An 18,144-nucleotide genomic window follows, 5' to 3' on the forward strand; every position below is an offset into this window, starting at 1 on the left:
TGCGAAGAGGCCCTCGGGTGACATCCCGCCCGCTGGGTGGGCGGGATGTCCCGGGCCCCACGCGTCCCGCCCGTTCAGCGGGCGGGAGGCACCTATTTCTCTAAATTTTCCCAACTGGCACCCCTTTTTCGAATTTTAGTTTTTTTTAATCCCTTTTTTTAAAAAAATTCCGTGGAGGAGAGCGACAGTTTACTCTTTGTTTCGGCCTGGCCCATGGGCCATGGCCTCTTCAGCTAGAGACAAGTTCGTCAAAAAAGACTAGAACAAACGAGGATATGCATGTTGCATGGAGGCGGCCCAGGGGATCGGAAGACGAACGTTTCCAACTATCAATCGGCTAAAAATATGATATGATTTCAGTTGGATTTTGACGGTTTGGATTAATTGTGACATTAGTTCCTGATCTTGGTGTGTGGGTAGCGTTTTGCTCCGAAATTCAAGCATGAAGGGGATGCTACTGCTGAAGACTACACGAAAGCAAAAGAGCACAGTGACGTTGCTGATAATGGACACTCTTCCAGTATTTGCTTGCTGTATTAATTTCCACCTTCACCGCGCCACATAGAAACCAGTAGCTTCTTTGGGAGCAAACCCTTGATTTTATTCCATTATCTAAAACATAGAAACTGCCTAGAGTGAGTTGAGTGCCAACAGTGCAAAATCAAACAAATTTATTTATTTTTTATATAAAATGACATCACATTGATTCTTTAAAAGTTAAGTTTGCTTATCTTAATTCTCTGGCGCTATAGCGTGGAGACGACTATAGCAAGTACACTTATTAAGCAAACATTCTGCAACGGTGCTTTATTTTCTTATTCCTTCTCCTTTTCGGCTGGTGAGGGTGCCAGGCAAATCGAATGTTTCTTTTGCACCGTTCATAGTTTGAAACCTGCAAAGCTGCACATGGAACGTGGACGCAGACTCAATTCTCAGAAAATATAATTTAAAAATATTATCTGTCGTCACTCGTCAGTGTGGAAGAGTCAACAAGCAAGAAAGCATGGCCCAGATGGCCGAAAAGTTAGCTGCAACCTTTGAAACTCCATGTCCAACAAGAAGCCTCCAAAGCAAACTGACGAGCAGCCAACATTTCCCTAGAGGCATGCCGGTGGCAGTTGACCACCACATGCTGCGAGCAAGTCAGAACTGCGGCTTTATTTCCTATCCTATATCTGAAACTGAAAGCCGGGGACAACAACAAGCACTCCCGGTACCACAGGCTCACGGTTAAAAATTGGATGGCCGTAGCACGACGTCTTGAATCCCATGTCCTGTAAAAGCCTGCAGCTACTAGCTGTGTTCCTACTGCATGCATCTTTCCCACCTAACGCGTTGTAGTATGCATGCGTGAATCACAGAGTTCACGCAAGCCACAAGCACATAAAACAAGAGTCAAAACTTGCATAGCGTCAAGGAAATTCAGAGCCCACATATGCATGCAATTGCTTAGCACTTGCTAAGTTTCTATGCATGGACATATGAGTATGGAATGGAAATAATAATGGTCATGGATATATATCATCAGTGTGCAGGTTCGTTCCAAAAGAAAAAAAGGGATCGATATATTATCAGTGCTGAATGAACAGGGTTAATCTTAGTACGCCATGGAGGCAGGCAGCAGAAAAGAACGAAAAGAAGTAGTAGCACATGCATCTCATGATGAAAAGGTCAAGGAAGTTCAGATCTCATCTGCGTGCTCTTTCCCTGATCCTCTCAGATTCTTCATGCAACGTCGTCGGTAGAGCTAGCGTAGAGCCCATGCCGTATCTCATCCCCTACGCCTTTTCATGTCGCGGTAGATAGAATTAATCAATGCAAGGGCTACACAATGCAATGATATACGTTTTAGTGCATGCAGCGCCGGTCTATCTAGGGGCCGAAGCTGCAGAGCCTGAGCTCCAGCGGCGGATCCCGGCCGCCGGCGACGTCGAAGGAGAACTCCCTGCATTGCTCGCTGGCGGCGCCGCTCCTGACGTACCGGACCTTCGTCTCTGCCTCGAGGTCGACGTACGACTTGAGGGGGAAGAGCTCCAGCGTCTCCACCTCCCTCGTCGGCCGCTCCCACAGCGCCTCGGCCGCCTGCTGCTCCACCACGTCCCTCACGTAGCCTGCATGCACAGTAGATCGATGTCAACACCGGGTCGGATGAGCTCGTGATCTCAGGGCCAATGCATACGATCGAGATACGACTAGCAGTAACGGCGTTCATGCGTGTGCTTACATGTGAGTAGCCGGTGGTGATGGTGGCTGTAGCTCCTGGCCTCCCGCTTGCTCTCCGGCGGCTGCAGCACGAGGTCGGGCGCCTCGGCTGCCGGCTCGCGGGAGGCGGCGCGGCCGTCTTCCTCGTTGCCGCTGCCGCTGCCGCTTCCGCTGTCGGGGGAGGAGGCGCCTCGGCGGCGCTTCTTGTGGTGGTGGCGCTCGCGTGCCTTGTGGTTCTGGAACCAGTAGAAGACGTTCTTGCTCTCCACCTTTCCGAAGGCGCTGAGGTGGGTGGAGATGCGCTGGATCTGGTCCGTCGTGGGCGTCCGCAGCCCCGCGCGGAAGAGCTCCGTCAGGACCTTCACCTGCTCCGCCGTAGGGTTCCACCGCCCGCACTTCACCCCTACCCGCCCGCTCAGCGCCTCCATGACCTACCACCGATCAGATCGCTCGCTGCTGCAGCTACCTATATGTATATATAAAAAAATGCACTAGCTACTTGCTATATATATATATATCGTAGCTACCACAATCCCAAATGGACTTGACTGAGATGAGCTGCTACGCAGAGCTTGTGAGAGCTCGAGATAGATCAATGCAAGAAGCAGCTGGATGCAACACGCAGCAAGCTGCGTTCTAGTGGATCGGAAACTATACTAGCTAGAGCTTCTAGTTCTGCTTCTGATTTGGTCTCTTCCGGGATCTTCTTCCGGTCAGAAGCAATGCTGAAATCAATAGATGCGCAGAGGGAGTGGCTCTTATATAACCGGCCGGGGCAGGGCGCCGAGGCCGCGCGCGGTCGTGGCAGCGGCGGTAGCGGATTCGAAGGTCTCGGTGCTCTCCTTTTGTTTCCCTTTCCTCGAACGCTGAGAGGGAGACATGCGCAAAAGCTGCCACTGTTTTGCATCCAAAACCCTCCCCCCCCCCCTCGATCGCCGCGCCCGACATCCTTAAGCGCGGTCTGATAATGATAATGCGGCCCCGGTCGCCCATGCATGCAAATCTAAGTGCCGTCCTGTCGCGTAGCACCGTGTCCTAGAATGAGGGCCCTGTGCTCGCCGAGCCGAGAGTCCATGAGTATTCTAGTGCCGCCGTGGCGGGCGCCGATTCGGGGGGTGCACCCTCCAACGGAGATCTCTGGCTCCTTGCACCGGTCGCGACCCAGCCCAAGAGAATCGAGGACCGACCGCCGGGGCTCTCTCGCTCGCCGCGCACGGGCGATCAGCAACCTCTCTCTAGTGCTCGCGCTTTGAATAAGCGGCCGGCGCGGCGTGGCGTGCTAAAATCTCTCTCTTTCCTGAATGGCTTCTGATCGAACAAGTCAAGCGGCAACAGGACAGGCCTGCATCCCTCTCGCTGCAAACCACGCACACCTGTTGCCAGTTCTCCCAGAAACCATCGATCTCTCCGTGTTCACTGCAATTTTTTTATCACTTGCATAATGGGGGCTCTTTCTCATGCGTCGGAAGATCGACTTGCGTTGGGGTCAAACCTGTCAGTGGCAGCGCTTGCCAAAATTGGTGCGCGCGAAAAGATCACGCTCACGCGTGCATGGAATTCAAAAGCGGTGTCAGGGGCGGGTAACATGTCGCGTGGCCTCTTGCGTGCTGCCAACCGGCGCCGGCCGCTCTATCCATCCGGTCCAGCTATACTTGTCCGCCCTGCCGATCATGTTCTCACCTGCCGCTGCACGCAGCCAGTGCACACCACGGCGATTGCATTGGCACGGCAGCCACCGCACTGTTGCTCATGTGAGCGCTAGGCTGCATCGCTAGCCACCTGCGCCCGCTTTGGTTCACACTGCGCCAGTACGCTGGGGGCGTACGCGCCCTCATCGCGGCGACGCGCATACGAGTGGACGCTAGGCGCGAGGGGTCCGTACGCGCTCGCTCGATCCGGCCGAATCCTGTCGCCGTCGTCCGGCCGCTAGCGCTGCTCGCACAAACTCAGTCTCAGCAGCGCCAGCTCGATCGAAAAGGTGGCGGCCGCCGGCCGGCCGGTCACGTTCCGAGCAGGAGACGAGACCGTACGCGGCTAAGCAGGGCGAGGCCGTCCTCTCCAGCAGACAAGCGAGGCCAGGGGCTCTCGTCACACCCGCCGCTCGTGATCCGGCTTGTTCGGAGTGCCCTAGGCCTCAGCTAGCGTAGCTTGCATTGGTCAGTCACTCTCGCTCTCGCACACATGCATCCGTTAAGTCCGCGGAGACGATGAGGCTTTTCGACGATCTGGCCTGGCCTGGGCTCCTGAAAAGCTGAGGCGGGTGTCACGCTTTTGGGGCGTCGTTCGGCAGGTGCCAATGATAGGGCCACACGGGCCGGCCGCGCCCGGGGCGGGCAGCCGGGGTGACGCCGCCCCGGAAAGCGGCGGCAGCACCACCTCATTCCTTTTGCTTTGCCGCGTTTTCTAAGCCCGGCCGCCCGGGGCGACGCCGCCGTGGCCGTGCCCTTTGAATAATGCCGCCGCGCCGGCCGGTGTGCCCGGCCCTCTCCGGCCGTGCTGCCCAGCCACCGCGCGCTGCGGGATCGATCCTCTCGGCTCGGCGCCGGCACGCAGTCCAGTCGCGCGCGCGCGTCGGTCGTGGCGCCGGCCGTGCCGGCTTTACGGCCTTTGGGCGTTCCCGAGCGCGCCGTGCACGGAAAATCCGTGCTGCGTGGGAGCCAATTCCCGAGGAACGAACGACCAGGGACGCGCGCGCCCGTGCCGGCCGGGTCGCGTCGCGGGCGCGCGCCCCACCCCCCACACGCGATCCTTCGGCTAGCCGGATCGGATCGGATCGCGCCCCGGCCGCCCCAGCGTGGTCCAGCTCCAACGACGTCGTCGTGATTGCTACCTTGCCGGCCGGGGGATTAGTTAACTCCCGCGCCCCCCTCTCGCGTGGCGAACGACGGATTGGGCCCCGGATCGGGCCGGCGGCGATCCTGATCGGACGGCCGGGTGGCCTCGCCGGGCCGTCGACCGACGTGGGCGTCTTTTCGTGCCGGAAAAGTGATTGACGTGCCTGCATGGGGGGATCCCTTTTCATGATGCGCAGGTGTGCGGGTGCTGAAGGGCCGCGCCGGTGCACGCGGCCGCGGCCCGGCTCCCCCGGGGTAAAGCTGTTTCGTGGGGGGAGAAGGGGGGGGGGGGTATAATTATCGTGGGCTCTGGATGATTTGGAGTATTTGGTCGGTATCCTACGCTGCGGAGGGGTGGCTCCGCTTGATTAGCTACGACCGCTTTGTCCCCGACAGAGCATCATCAGAAAAAAGTAAAGCAAATTGGAATTTGTGGAGCTTAATTGCTAGCCTGGACGTGTAGTAGTATGAATGATTGTAGGAGCCTCATGTGGATACCCTGAAAGATGGCAGGATCCGTGCATGTGGGGGCAATAATAATTAAGCGCTTCTATTTATGCCTCCCCAAATAAACCAAGGTTTGGCAAGCGTACAGTACTGCCAAGGAACTCCTGAAATGTGCATGAACACACTGCGTATGCATAACCTGGCAGCAGTCAAATTATTTACGGTCAGTTTTTCTTGAGAGGCGAAATTCACGGCCATTATACAATCAGAGCAATAGATGAACGTGGTCAGCAGTCAATGCTAAACAAGGCGTAGTAACTAGAAGCAGTAGATGTGCGTGGCGGAGGACCTGTTGTCCTGACGCGTTCGTCGAAAACAGATTCGGCCCCCCTCATTTCGACCACCGGCGATTCTTTTATCCTCGCGCGCACAACAGCCTGGGGGTTTGGTCTGAACCATCTGAAACAGAGCCTTCCCGCACTCCGGCGGCCCGGCCTTGCACCGCGTCTCCGTGTCCGTTCCCCGTTGTCCTCCGCCAAAATCCACCGCCGATCTCGATGCGGTGGTCGACGTCTGCACGCGCGCCCAGCTCCGATCGATCGATCGACCGGACGCCCTGATTTTCTGAGCTCCGGCGACCAGCAGTTTGGGTGACCGGATCAGGCAGAAGCCGCGCACGGCGAGGGGGGTGGACGACGACCGGCACGGGACGCCCCCCTTTGACTTCAGAAGATGGCTTGGCGCGGCTCGGTTTGGACGCTTGTCTCTGACCGCGAGCGCCGGTAATTCCCAATGCAGGGTGACCAGGCGGATAGCGATCGGCATCGTCGCCGCTTCCAACGAGCCAGTTCAGAGCGATCAAGACAAACCACGGTGGTAACACTGCGATGGGCAGCACGGTGCTGGATCGTTCTGTTTTTAAATAGATGCCATTTGAAAAAAATAAGTACGCCCAGATTTTAAAAACTCTCATTCGCAGAAAATAAAATTTAAAAATAAAAAATCTTGACTGGAATTATAAACCAAAGTATAAATGTTTGTCAAAAAATGATATCAGAAGACTCGAGTTAAAAAAAAAGAATCAATATGCCTTGCGAACAATAGGTCAAGATAATAGATAATGGCCAAAGACTAATCACATCTAATTTGTTGAGTCGAGTGGAGACAAGTGGTCTCGATACAACGGAAAGAAAGCAAACTTCGTCTAGCATGCTAGTGTTAATCCTTAACGTAATGTATGCGTTTCGTCTCAATATTAGTAAGAACAACAACGGTCTCATTAAAAAATGTGTACATGATACAGAACAATCATCGATTAGTCTCAATCAGAATTTACAGTTCACGGCAACGGAACTGGCGTCCTCCAGCTGTGGAACTCAACCAGATCTCTGTTCACAATCGACCTGTTGTGCAGCCAGAATGTCTCGGGCGATTGATGGAACCGCCGCACCTTCCTCTGCAGCTCCGACAGGATACTGCTCATGGCAGAGCACGGCTCTGTATCCACTGCATACACCCACATGCATCTGATCTCACGCCCACGACCAATCATTTCCTCGATCCTTTCATCTGCACCACCAACATAAATCAACTTTGATCTGGCACAGCCTTAATGTATGACCATAGCGTTTAGTATGAACTGAGGACTGAGGAGCGCCATGAAATACCTGGTATTGCTTCTAGGTACTCAAAGAGTTCAGGCCCAATCCTGGACGATGGCCACTTTATCGAGATTTCGCTGTAGTCGATCACATTCTGGAAAGGAAGCTCAACTTCATCTGACAAAATCACCGGCACACATTCCTATCATCAACATTCTCACAGGCTCATGATTTGCCATGCAACATAAAACCCTCTTTTAGCAGGAGAAGAGGAGAGCTCACCACAAAAAAGGACTCATAGAACCGAAGTGTCCATGACGACTCGCCACGAGGAGCCAAACAGAACTTTGCATTCCTCAGGTGTTTGAAGTAATCGATTCTTCCCAATTTGTTAGGGCCAGACAACTTCAGTTCTGGAGACTCCAGCTGTTCACAAAACCAATGTTACATGCAGTCTGAGTCAAAAAAAGATGAGTGCAAAATATTGTCCAACAGTAAAGGCAACATAGAAAAATGAATATTGTGCAATCACGATTAGCTTGAAGTAGATAACTAAGATATGGGTGTTTAATACCAATTTCCATGTATTGTGACGTGCCTATACATAATAATTTTTGACAGTGAATCGTGATGCTATGAAACAAATTAAATTAATGTCAGACTTTGACTTACCACTTTTCATCACTTAATACAGAAACAAATGATTAAATTTAAAATGATCACTACTAATTTAATTTATTAAACAATAGACTTATTCTGGAAATCAAACTATAAACAACCTTGTCAGGATACTGCTTTGCAAGCTTCACCAGTTGAAGGCGCCCAGCTTTCCCCTGGGCACGGCCAAGGAAGTTGGCTAAGTACTTCCTTTTCCTTAACGGTATTGGCTGGACAGCACGAGCATCAGACTTCACCATAGAATCATCGACGTTCCCAGGTATAATAATATCTTTCCATGTATTAAATGCGCTTGTGCCTCGTTTGTCGGTACGGTCACCCTGACAAATGCAACATAAGGCCACCCTTAGTAGCTTGCGTGCTGAGTTATATAAAATAGGATAGCACAACATTAATGAACCAAGTCGATTCCAAGCTTATGCGACCTTTGTCAAACTCACTAGCAAACAAATTGGGGTACCTCATGAATTGCAGATATCTTGTGCTAGAACAAATATAAATCCATACGCATACATGAGATGTACTAATGAAAGACAATTGCAAAAGCAGACCTATATTTTTTGCCACACAAGTACACAATAACAAATTGTCAGGATCTGATATTGGAGCTTATCCCACTAAGAGTAATATTAACCATGATATATCATGATGTTGTTGTAGCAAATTAGGATTTAGGAGACCTTATTATAACAAGGATATAGAGAAGACTTCTTAAATATACAACAGAAACAGCCCTAGAGTCTTGCCCAAATATTTGGGCAGTTCAAAAATTATAAATCCTTTCTTTTCTGGGAAAAACGAGGGACATACAAATAGCACCACAAACAGCTCATACCTCTGGAGTAAGTATAATGGATCGATTCAGAAATGTTGCCCACGAGCGAAATAGATGAGCTCCAGCACCACTATATACAACAGAACAAGCACAGTTCTCAGGTAAAAACAAGTCCCCCAAATATATATTGCTTCAGCAAAAAAAAATCAATTATATGTTGCTCCCAGATTAAAGGTGGTACCTTGGGAAGACAAAAATGTGGTCGCGCCCACCTGATCTACGGAAATATGGCATCTGACTCAGAACCTGCAGAAAATAAGGTGGAACAGTAAGGAATTTGTTTTCAAATGCATATGATCCAGGAAAAACATGTGGGGGTTTACCTTGACATAGGTCTGATTGATTTCCTTATCATTGAGCGCCCCTGTCATGCGAACACACTTGACATAACTCGGAACAAAGAAAAGATTTGCTTGATCCTTGTTGAATGTTCTGAACCTTGACTTCAGAAGAAGCTGGTGAATCTTAACCTATGAAGTGGAAACCCACTGCCATGAGGTTGTTTAATTTTCCGTGGAGTGTAAGTGACACCGAATGCAGGTACCCAGAATTAAATGAACAAGAGGTAGGATTAAACTAGTGATTATGCTATGTTACTCTGATGAGATGAACAAATGAACATTTGACATAAGCTATGTGAACTACAGTAACTAAATTTTCGTTCAGGACAATGTGGAGGTTTACCTGGGTGCCCCACTGGCCCTTGAGGCAGGTGGCGGCGGCGACGGTGCCGTCGCGTCCGCGGAGCAGGGCGCGGAGGCCCTGGATCTCGTCCTCGGAGTAGACGTAGATGCGGAGGTCGGCGGAAGAGGAGGCGGGGCGGGCGATGCTTAGGGGGAAGGAGGGAGAGGATGAAGAAGATGCGTCGAGGAGGAGGCGGTCGAAAAGGCGGGTGAGCAGGAAGGTGGCGGCGACGAGGAGCAGCGCACCCACCTGGTGGGCCCGGCTGCAGGTGTGGTGGTGCCGCATGCTCCGATAGCTCGTCAGAGAGCCGCCGGAGCCGGAGACGGAGCGAGAGGCGATGGGATCGCCGGTGAGCAGCAACGGGCAGGCAGGCAGGGCCGGGTGAGCGGGCCTTTCTGTTGCAATCTGTCTAGGTAGAGACTAGGCCCACCAAACGGTACGTGCGATATGGAAGTATGGGCCATTTTAGCTTTCATCTTGCATCCACTGGATGGGCTTGGGCCTCCTCAGTGCTGCTTGCTTGCTGGACGGCCCGATAGATCCGATCGAGCTAGATGGTTGCACTTGCACGTGAAGCAAGCGACAACCATGTACAGCAACCTGGACCTTTTCAGAGTCTTGTCGATATGCAGGTTGCAGGGTGCAGGGAGCGCGCACGGGCATGCGTTGCGTATATCTTCTCCTCCAGGGCTCTTCCTCAGCCGTCCGTCACCGAGGGGAGATACGGGCATACGGCTGCGCCGGCAATGGCTACTGCGGCTTCCCCCTTGCTTGTCCTGCTCCTTATCCAGCTGCACGTCGTCTTCCACCTCTCCGACTCCTCCATCGCCCTCGCACAACCACAACACAGTAGCAGCAAGGAGCGTCACCAACCCGCGCTGTTGCAGTCGACGTGCAACTCCACCAGCTTCTACGACGTCTGCATTGCCGCCCTCGCCGCCGACCCCTCCAGCTCCACCGCCGACGTCCCGGGCCTGTGTGCCATCGCCGTCTCCGCCGCCGCCGCCAATGCCTCCGGCACCGTGTTCTTCCTCGCCAACGCCAGCGACGCCGCCGCCACCCCCGAGGCGGACCGCGCGCTCCTCCGCAACTGCGCCGGCAAGTACGCGGCCGCCCGCGACGCGCTCCTGGCGGCACGGGCCTCCCTCGCGGAGCAGGACTACGACTACGCCTTCGTGCACGCGAGCGCCGCGGCCGAGTACCCCGCGGTGTGCCGGACGCTGTTCCGGAGGCGGCAGCAGCGGCCAAGCAGGGCGACGACGTACCCACCGGAGCTGGCGAAGAGGGAGGAGGCGCTGCGGCGCCTCTGCACCATCGCCCTCGACATCATCTCGCTGTTGCAAACGCAGGAACCCTCCACCTGACTGAATATTTGACACTTGTCGATCGGTGGGATAGACATTACTCCATCCTCTGTCGAAGCTCATGCATGAGGTTTGAGAACCTGATCCGATGAGAGTCCTTGTAAAATCGAACGATGCAATGTATGGTTGATCATTCATGTGATGCATGGCATGAATAAATCCATGGATTGAAAAGGTTGGTCACGGACTGTTGTTTGCTGGTCGGATCGGGTCGAGCTACTGGCTGAATTTAATTTGTCTCTAATGCTTGGACACGAATATCATGAATCATTGCCCAAGGAAAAAAAAGGGGGATAATGGGAAGAAGTTGCCTTATACGAGCTGAATGCAATTTTGGAGTCTGTGTACTGGATCAGAGCCCATCTTAATCCATTTGAAAGGCATGGAACCAACTTTCCTGCTTATTATTAGGCTCAAAGGTTGTTGTAGCGGTGTAGCCCAAAACCTTCAAGACACACACTGGCAGGCCAGAGAAGCAAAGACGTACAAAGAGAGACCATTCCATTGCCGTCCAGCGAACCTTGGTGCTGCTTCCGGCATCCTCGTAGAGCAACCAAAATCACGTCCTCGATAAGTGTTTTCATCACTGAGCCTCCGTAGTTCCGTCCCCAAAAATCATAGCTTCTGCTCCAGCAAGCAAAGGCCGGTGCGTCGCCTTCCACAGTTGACAAGCATGGGTGGAACTCTAACAACAGATTCTGTGTTAATTAAATTGCCGTTGTTATTGTGGTGATGAATAATCACAACGTGCGTTAGATTGGTTGAATCTAGTATCTCATGAAACTTTCATAAGTCATAACAATTGTTGGTTACATCACATGCTCCTTCCATCCTAAATTATTGGTCATTTTGGCTTTTCTAAATTCATAGATTTTATTATGCATCTAAACATAACGTATATGTAGATACATAGCAACAACTATGTATTTAGAAAAGTCAAAACGACTAATAATTTAAGACGGAAGTAGTACATCTTAGATATAGAGGCAAAGATAATTTTGCATATTGCATCACTTAAAGAAGTGCGATACCGCCGCTGTTCAATTCAGTTCCTGAATTAACGTCAAACGTTATGCATGTCTGCTATTAGGACGAAGATGAACCTGATCTCGCGGTCTTGACAGGTAACTTACGTCTCTGACGATGATCCTTCAGAAACATCTTCCTAGTTCTGGGTGATGGCATATACTCATAGAGGCCATGGATCGAGTATAGGCGCACATGTTCGTTCCTTTGTTTTTCTTTTCGAGGGGTGTCCCTTTTGTTCTTTCTGTGCCGGACAGCAATGTGTAGGTTTGACTGCTCGGCGCTACTGCTATGTTCACAAGTTTGCTTCAATTACATATGCATTCTTATCTCCTCGACCTGTTTCCTTGAATATGGTTGCATTGTTCGTCTTGTGAAATATGCTAAAGAAGACGTCGCAGATTTAGCTCGTAGTTTACCCTGATCACTTGGTTAGTGTAAACTGAAAAATGAATGCTTTTTAGAGCGACTGGAGATCGACCCTGCGCCTGCTGCTGCTGATTTTATATCGATACCTTGCCTCGTTCGGTTGTTTGATGTAACAGGCCTGTTTTCCTTCCTAGGCCGGATCAAGTGAACCCTGGTGGTTTACTGAAGCCTGGTCCGTCTCCATTCCAGACATATGACGGTCCGTTTCCATTCCGGGCATAGAAAGGGAAAAAAGGCCAGGATCTATCGCTTTTCATTCCGGGCCGTATCCTAACCGAACGACTATTCCTGGTCCGATCTGACTTCGAATCGGGCCGAATCGATCCGGTGGAACAGGCCGTGTTCCGGGCCGTTCCAGGCCGAAACGAACGAGGTCTAATATAGTATCCAAGGTTCAGGAACCAAAAAAAAAAACTAGTTAAATGTTTGTTGGGAGATTGGCTGCGTGATTTTGTAAAAGTTTTCCCAGTAGGGACGTAGGGCCTCTTTTGGCCTTCGGCCTTGTACCTGCACATTTTCTGTAAGAAATTTATAAAAAGTTTCAATAGAGGCCCCTTTGATGTTTGTTTCAAAAAAATTTGAAAATTGAAATACGCAGGTGGCCCAAAGAAATTTTGCATGCTTATTATGACGGAATTCTGTTTTGGTTTCAGGTGAAAATTTGAATTCAGCAAACCAGGAAAAATATACACAGCCTCATTGCCAGATCTTGAAACTGAAAGCACCAGCGAGAGATTTCAAGACACACAATGATCTGTCAAAGGAGCAACCGGTATGTTTATCAAGTACAAGGTTTGATCAGATGCGCACATAGATGAAAGGCCAACAAAAGAGAACAAATACAGGAAAAGACGCTTAGCATCCGCGCGCGCACAATCCCCCTACACTGATGATCTACCGGTACTTCCTCGACGACGAGTTCATGAACCTGATGCACTCCTCCACCGCTTCGCTCTTATGCGAGTCGTCGACGACCACCGGTGGCGCCGCCGCGGGCTGCTGCCGCCTACTGCTATGCCTCGCCGGCGTGCAGTCCGGGGACGCAACACTAGCAGCAGCAGCAGCTGTTTTCCTTGTCGTCGTCGACGCCGACCGGAACGCCCTGACGATGCTCACCCTCGCTCGCCGGTAGAACCGCGCGGCCGTCCACCGGGCGCTCCGCAGCAGGCGAGTGCCGCACGCGCCTCGCCCTTGCCGCGGCCGCTCCCGGTCCGGCGCCGCCCGCCGGCCGGATCTTGACGCCAGGGGGATCATGGGCGTGGCGCTGCCGACCTCAGCCGGGCTGATCCTTGTGCTGCACTCGCTCCCCTTCCTCCTCATCGTCGGCCGGACGCCTGCTCCGAGCCCAATATAGTGTGCGCGTCGTATCACCGGGGCAGCCTACGCACGCCAGGTTTTATACGGCAAGGGCTAGTGGCATCGCATCTCTCTCAGCAGCTCAAAGGGAAAGCTATCTAGGAGGCTTGTGCAAGTATGTGACAAGAGCATGAAAGGCACTGCAAGCAAGCTCAGAAAAAGAAAAAGGAGCAAAGGGAGAGACAAGGTACTGAAACCAAAGGCTGGTCCAATTGACCGCTACCGTGGCATCGATCGGATCAGAGAAGCGAAGCTATGAGCAGAGCGCTCATCGATCGGCTAGCCTAGCTCTTCTAATGTTACAGTATGACCGGGGAACAGCCAAGGCTTGCAGCTTTAGGGAGACGAGAGACCGCGACGTTTGTGTGTGTGGGGTGCGGTGCTGCGCAGTATATTCTTGTTGCCTTGCGCCGGTGGTGGTGGTGGCCGCGGAATATTTCCGGTGGAAGCGAGCAAGCAGATCTTGCAAAGGATCTAAGCCCACCCGAGGCTGGAGATGGAAAGAGAAAGCAAGAGAGGGAGGAAAAAGCTAGTGGTTGATGCAACATGAGAACATTGGACCGTCAGAGGCCGAGCGCGCAGCTCTTTTGAGGGTGGCCGAGGCCGAGGGCGAGGCCGAGCCGTGCTCCTCAAGGGCCCCCGGGGCTAAAGCCGCTCGCGTTCGGGGACAGCGCGCGCAAGGCGACGCGACGGGGGAGACATGGAATTGACGGGACAGGGCCGCCGGGGCGCGGCGGTGCTCGCCGCGGGGGACACGGTGGGGGCTGCCCCCGCGTGCGCGCTGCCCGAGGCACGACGGCATGGGATGCGACGTGTGCGGCGTGGACGACGCGGCGGCGCGGGCACCAATCATTGCGATTTTCGGGGGGCGAACGCTTGCTTCCTCGGGAATGTGGGCCGGGCGCTGAATCGCTGCCTGATCGTCGATCGATCGCTGGACTGGGCCGGCAGACGCCGGCGCCGTATGTGCAGGTCGCGAGCAGTGGCAGACTGGCAGCGCTGCAGTACGGCAGGGTGCGCCGGCGGCCCTGCCGTCGTCTTTTGCGCGCGCGCCGCTTTTCCTTTGTTTTTTCTGGCTCCGGATGCTGATTGTTCGCTTGTTTCTGACTGAGGAGTCTTGGTGCAGGCACCGGTCTTGCCCTCCCGCCTTGGAAACAGGGAGCTTGGCGTTTTTGTTCGCTCGAGTGCGCTTTTGACTGCATCCTGGTCTCTTGGACATGGCATGGGATGAATGAATCACGTTGCGTAGTAGGGTTGAAGCCGCAGGGTTAGACGAAGACCGGAATGGGTTTTCACGCGGACGCCGGCAACCATCTCAGTGAAAAGAAGGTTCCAGGCTTCCAGCTGGTCTTTTAGAGCCGTAATTCGTCTTTAATTAAGACGTTAAGTACTTAAGTACAAGAAGCTGGTAAAGATGCTCGTGCCCGTAAATCCCTCCTGGAGCTTGACTAGATCTGAAGACCGGGACCATCGCCAGTCCATGATTCAGTCTCAAGACAGCAAGGTCCCCTGCACTACAGGCAGCATCTCCAGGTAGATCAAGATCACCTTGTGTAGGAGTATATACGATGCCGGATAGAAAATTAACCAGATTCACAGCAAATTGTTTTTCCTTTTCAGAGAGAGAGAGAGAGAGCGCCTTTTGTCAGTAGAGACTAGAGAGCGTGTGACTTCACACCTAGGCCAATTTGACGTCTTCAGTGTTCGTTGGGCTGTTGGCGTTACAGGCTTCTACACGGCCCATGAGACATAACGAGCACAGCACGGGACGGGTCTGGTCTGCCAACATTCAACAAAGCTAATAGGCCACAGCCCACTTAAGGAACGGCTAGACGTTCTATCTTCATGGGCTAGGCCAGCATCGGCGACAAAGTATATTGTTGTCACATGTTCGGCAACCAGCCCATGGGCACCCAATGTCGATGAGCTAGCAAAGTGGCCACGATTTGAGACGAGCAGAAAATTTGCGTTGCGTGACTGTTGACCTAATTTCCGTGACACCTGTCAAGACCCTGGAGTATCTCGGTCCCACGTGGCAACCAACATGCCACGTGCTGTCCTGCAACGAAGCAAATAAAAAATGCCAGGAACAAGAAATGAGTGAGTTGATTATGTGGAAACAGTGCCATAAAGAAATCGTAGAATTCAAGCAGAGATCAGCAAGGAGAATGCAAGTGAAAGCACACTCTCCCAAGAACTGGCATGTTGCTCCAACCTACTGCAGCAGAGATCAACCATCGACGATTGAACACTAACAATTTCAGAAACTTATTTCTGACACAATGTTACACGGCTCATCTCCCTGCTCACTCACTATGCATAGCTTGCAGCCTAACGCGCTAGTCATTCCCAAGCACCAGTACAGTAGTTGCTACCTAACACGGAGCACACCGAGACGGATACAGTGTCTTGGCACCAACCAGCTGCTGCATGCCGAACGGCAAGGGCGGCCGAGCAATCCAAACAGCGCCGCGGCGGCATGTCACGGCCGGCGGCCCCACGCGCGCACGCACGGCGCGGTGGGGGATCACAAGGGAGCTCACAGCAGGTGCGACGGGCACGACACGTACTGCATGAACTCGGCGTCGCGGAGCAGCGCCGCCATGGTCTCCGGTGGCAGGCACACCTCGATGTCCACGCTGCCGTCGCCGGCGCGCCCAGGGAACGCCGACATCTTGCCGTCGAACTTGTTGGCGCGCCCGCTCCGCACCGCGAGGGGGCGGCCCCAGCCGAAGTCGTTGCCCTCGTACATGGGGAACCGGTTCGAGCTCCCCATCGTGATCACCGACCCGTCGGGGTTGCCCAGCGGGAAGCACCCGGGCTTGGCCTGCCACGCCGCCGCCGCGCGCCGGATCGCGCCGTCTCCGTACGCGGCGAGGCTCGCGTTCAGCTTGCCCGCCGCCCACCGCAGGTCGTGCCGCGCCAGCTCGGACACCGACGCCGTCGTCACCGCGCTCTGGATGGCGTTGCCAAAGTAAACAGGGGAGATGGCCGGGCGCAGCCGGTGCCGGCAGTTCACCGCCATTCGGAACGTCGTCGTCGCGTCGGGCGCCAGGCGTTTCCGGGCGCGCGTCACCGCGAGCCATATCTGCGCGCACAGCGACTGGAACGACGAGATCTCGCTGGGATTCTTCGGGTCGTGCGCCATCTTGCCGTAGACCTCGGCGTCGTGGCCGCCGCTCGGGCGACGGTTGGCTATTGCTTTCATCTCGCGAATCGCGTCCGCGCTGAAGTGAAAGACGCGCTCCCGGAGAGGTGCGTCCACGTCGAAGGTCACCGCCGGGCCGACGCCGCTGGGGAAGCGGAGGACGGCGGTGGAGTCGCCGAAGAAGTTTCTGCGGAAGTCCAGCAGCTTGGGTGACTCGCCGCGGCAGATGGCGGCCCAGGTGTTGAAGAAGTGCCAAAAGGAGGTGCCGTCCACGACGGCGTGGTTGGCGACGATGCCGATGAAGACGGCGCCGTCACCGAGCACGGTGACCTGGAACGACGTGAGCGGGCGCCGGTGCCCTTCGTAGCTCACGGTCCGGTCCATGGGGAACAGGTCCTTTGTCAGCTTGGTCGGCACGTCGGCGTCAGGGACGAGAAAGTCATCGAGCGACAGGCCGGGCGCGACGGCGTGGAGGAAGTCGACGCCCGCGTCGTTGCAGCGAATGACGATGCGGTCGTCGGGCAGCGTGACGAGGCGGCCGGCGAGGGCCGGTACGGCGGCGAGCGCCCGCGCCAGCGAGGACGCGAGCAGCGAGACGAGCGAGGACATGGGCAGGTCCGGGGCCGGGAAGAAGAGCCCCTTCTGGATGTAGTGGCACGACAGCATGGGCAGGTCGGAGACGGAGAGCGTGAGGTCGCCGATCGCCGACGCGGCGTCCGGGCGCACGTGCTGCCTCGACACGACGGTGATGCCCGAGGCCGGCGCGTCCAGGCAGGCGGCCTGCAGCTTGGGCATAATGGCGGACACCGCTGGCGCGGCGTCCACCATGGGCATGGTGGAGACCATCTGAGCCATGGACTCGACTGGCGGTCTTGCTCGGCGCTCTTGCCCCGCCGGCCGCTCGCTTCCACTGCTGCTGATGAAGCGGTGGCGGTGGCGGTGGCGGTGGCGGTCGAGCAGATAGGCAGCGTGCGTGCGTGAGCGTCGCGCGATACTGCCAAAGAGGTGGTTTGGGCAGTACTGCCTTGCTGAACACCGAACAACCTTGGGCGGCTTATATAGGACACAAAAGGGGGGCTGGATGCATGCACCTGGGCCGGTACTCCTCTGCCATCTTTGCCAGCACTGTTTTGGATATTCTCTGAGGCCAGGTTCTTGTGGCTGTCAGAGGCAGATATCAGATAAAGCGGCAGCTAGAGATTTGTTCTACTGCCTGGTGAACAGTGGTGTGGCACATCAAGAAAACACAAAAAGATATATACACCTTTTAAAAATACTGATGATTTGGATCATTTCAGCATAATTTTTTTATGACGAATTATATCAGTCAGCATGTATACTTCTTGACATCTGTTGTGTGCTAGGAGCTCAATTGGAGTGTTCTGCAACAGGTGTCCCCTCCTCCGGAACGAAGAAGAACAAGTGTCCCTGCATGCACCAGAAAAAAACTATCAACTCTTTTCTTTCTTTTTTAAAAAAGATAGCAATAGCTCTGGAAAGGCTAGCTAATCAATCCGGTAACCATGTTGCCGGGCGGGTT

The 18,144-nt window shown here is 54.0% G+C and overlaps 5 protein-coding genes across 5 annotated transcripts; 1 reads left to right on the forward strand and 4 right to left on the reverse strand.

The window, feature by feature from the left end:
- Window positions 1-1,540: 1,540 nt before the first annotated feature.
- Window positions 1,541-2,905, reverse strand: LOC112894612 (WUSCHEL-related homeobox 9-like). The gene is made up of 2 exons (XM_025962375.1): window positions 2,225-2,905; window positions 1,541-2,111 (listed from the first exon to the last, which is right to left on the reverse strand). The coding sequence occupies exons 1-2, from the start codon at window positions 2,628-2,630 to the stop codon at window positions 1,873-1,875; spliced, it is 645 nt and encodes a 214-aa protein (XP_025818160.1). The 5' UTR covers window positions 2,631-2,905; the 3' UTR covers window positions 1,541-1,872.
- A 3,816-nt stretch (window positions 2,906-6,721) lies between these two features.
- Window positions 6,722-9,696, reverse strand: LOC112894039 (probable glucuronosyltransferase Os03g0107900). Its single transcript, XM_025961612.1, has 8 exons — window positions 9,282-9,696; window positions 8,921-9,067; window positions 8,779-8,843; window positions 8,598-8,667; window positions 7,864-8,082; window positions 7,367-7,510; window positions 7,151-7,286; window positions 6,722-7,052 (listed from the first exon to the last, which is right to left on the reverse strand). Exons 1-8 carry the CDS (start codon window positions 9,564-9,566, stop codon window positions 6,823-6,825), a joined length of 1,296 nt encoding a protein of 431 aa, XP_025817397.1. The 5' UTR covers window positions 9,567-9,696; the 3' UTR covers window positions 6,722-6,822.
- A 256-nt stretch (window positions 9,697-9,952) lies between these two features.
- LOC112894488 (pectinesterase inhibitor 28-like) lies at window positions 9,953-10,825 on the forward strand. The gene has a single exon (XM_025962221.1). It carries the CDS (start codon window positions 10,028-10,030, stop codon window positions 10,643-10,645), a length of 618 nt encoding a protein of 205 aa, XP_025818006.1. The 5' UTR covers window positions 9,953-10,027; the 3' UTR covers window positions 10,646-10,825.
- Window positions 10,826-12,799: 1,974 nt separating this feature from the next.
- LOC112894489 (josephin-like protein) lies at window positions 12,800-13,826 on the reverse strand. Its single transcript, XM_025962222.1, has one exon. The coding sequence runs from the start codon at window positions 13,418-13,420 to the stop codon at window positions 12,995-12,997; it is 426 nt and encodes a 141-aa protein (XP_025818007.1). The 5' UTR covers window positions 13,421-13,826; the 3' UTR covers window positions 12,800-12,994.
- Window positions 13,827-15,565: 1,739 nt separating this feature from the next.
- LOC112894487 (uncharacterized acetyltransferase At3g50280-like) lies at window positions 15,566-17,642 on the reverse strand. The gene has a single exon (XM_025962220.1). The coding sequence runs from the start codon at window positions 17,457-17,459 to the stop codon at window positions 15,996-15,998; it is 1,464 nt and encodes a 487-aa protein (XP_025818005.1). The 5' UTR covers window positions 17,460-17,642; the 3' UTR covers window positions 15,566-15,995.
- Window positions 17,643-18,144: the final 502 nt, after the last annotated feature.

The sequence above is a fragment of the Panicum hallii genome, chromosome 5, assembly GCF_002211085.1.
Source record: "Panicum hallii strain FIL2 chromosome 5, PHallii_v3.1, whole genome shotgun sequence".
Classification (NCBI taxonomy): domain Eukaryota; kingdom Viridiplantae; phylum Streptophyta; class Magnoliopsida; order Poales; family Poaceae; genus Panicum; species Panicum hallii.

Excerpts from the sequence above, each read along its gene's own strand:
- LOC112894489 (XM_025962222.1), bottom strand. The coding sequence starts at position 13,420 with ATGAGGAGGAAGGGGAGCGAGTGCAGCACAAGGATCAGCCCGGCTGAG.
- LOC112894612 (XM_025962375.1), bottom strand. The coding sequence starts at position 2,630 with ATGGAGGCGCTGAGCGGGCGGGTAGGGGTGAAGTGCGGGCGGTGGAAC. Across the intron at positions 2,112-2,224 it reads TCACCACCGGCTACTCACAT|GCTACGTGAGGGACGTGGTG; the intron begins GTAAGCACACGC and ends CTGTGCATGCAG.
- LOC112894487 (XM_025962220.1), bottom strand. The coding sequence starts at position 17,459 with ATGGCTCAGATGGTCTCCACCATGCCCATGGTGGACGCCGCGCCAGCG.
- LOC112894488 (XM_025962221.1), top strand. The coding sequence starts at position 10,028 with ATGGCTACTGCGGCTTCCCCCTTGCTTGTCCTGCTCCTTATCCAGCTG.
- LOC112894039 (XM_025961612.1), bottom strand. The coding sequence starts at position 9,566 with ATGCGGCACCACCACACCTGCAGCCGGGCCCACCAGGTGGGTGCGCTG. Across the intron at positions 8,844-8,920 it reads TCAATCAGACCTATGTCAAG|GTTCTGAGTCAGATGCCATA; the intron begins GTAAACCCCCAC and ends TATTTTCTGCAG. Across the intron at positions 8,668-8,778 it reads CACATTTTTGTCTTCCCAAG|TGGTGCTGGAGCTCATCTAT; the intron begins GTACCACCTTTA and ends TGTTGTATATAG.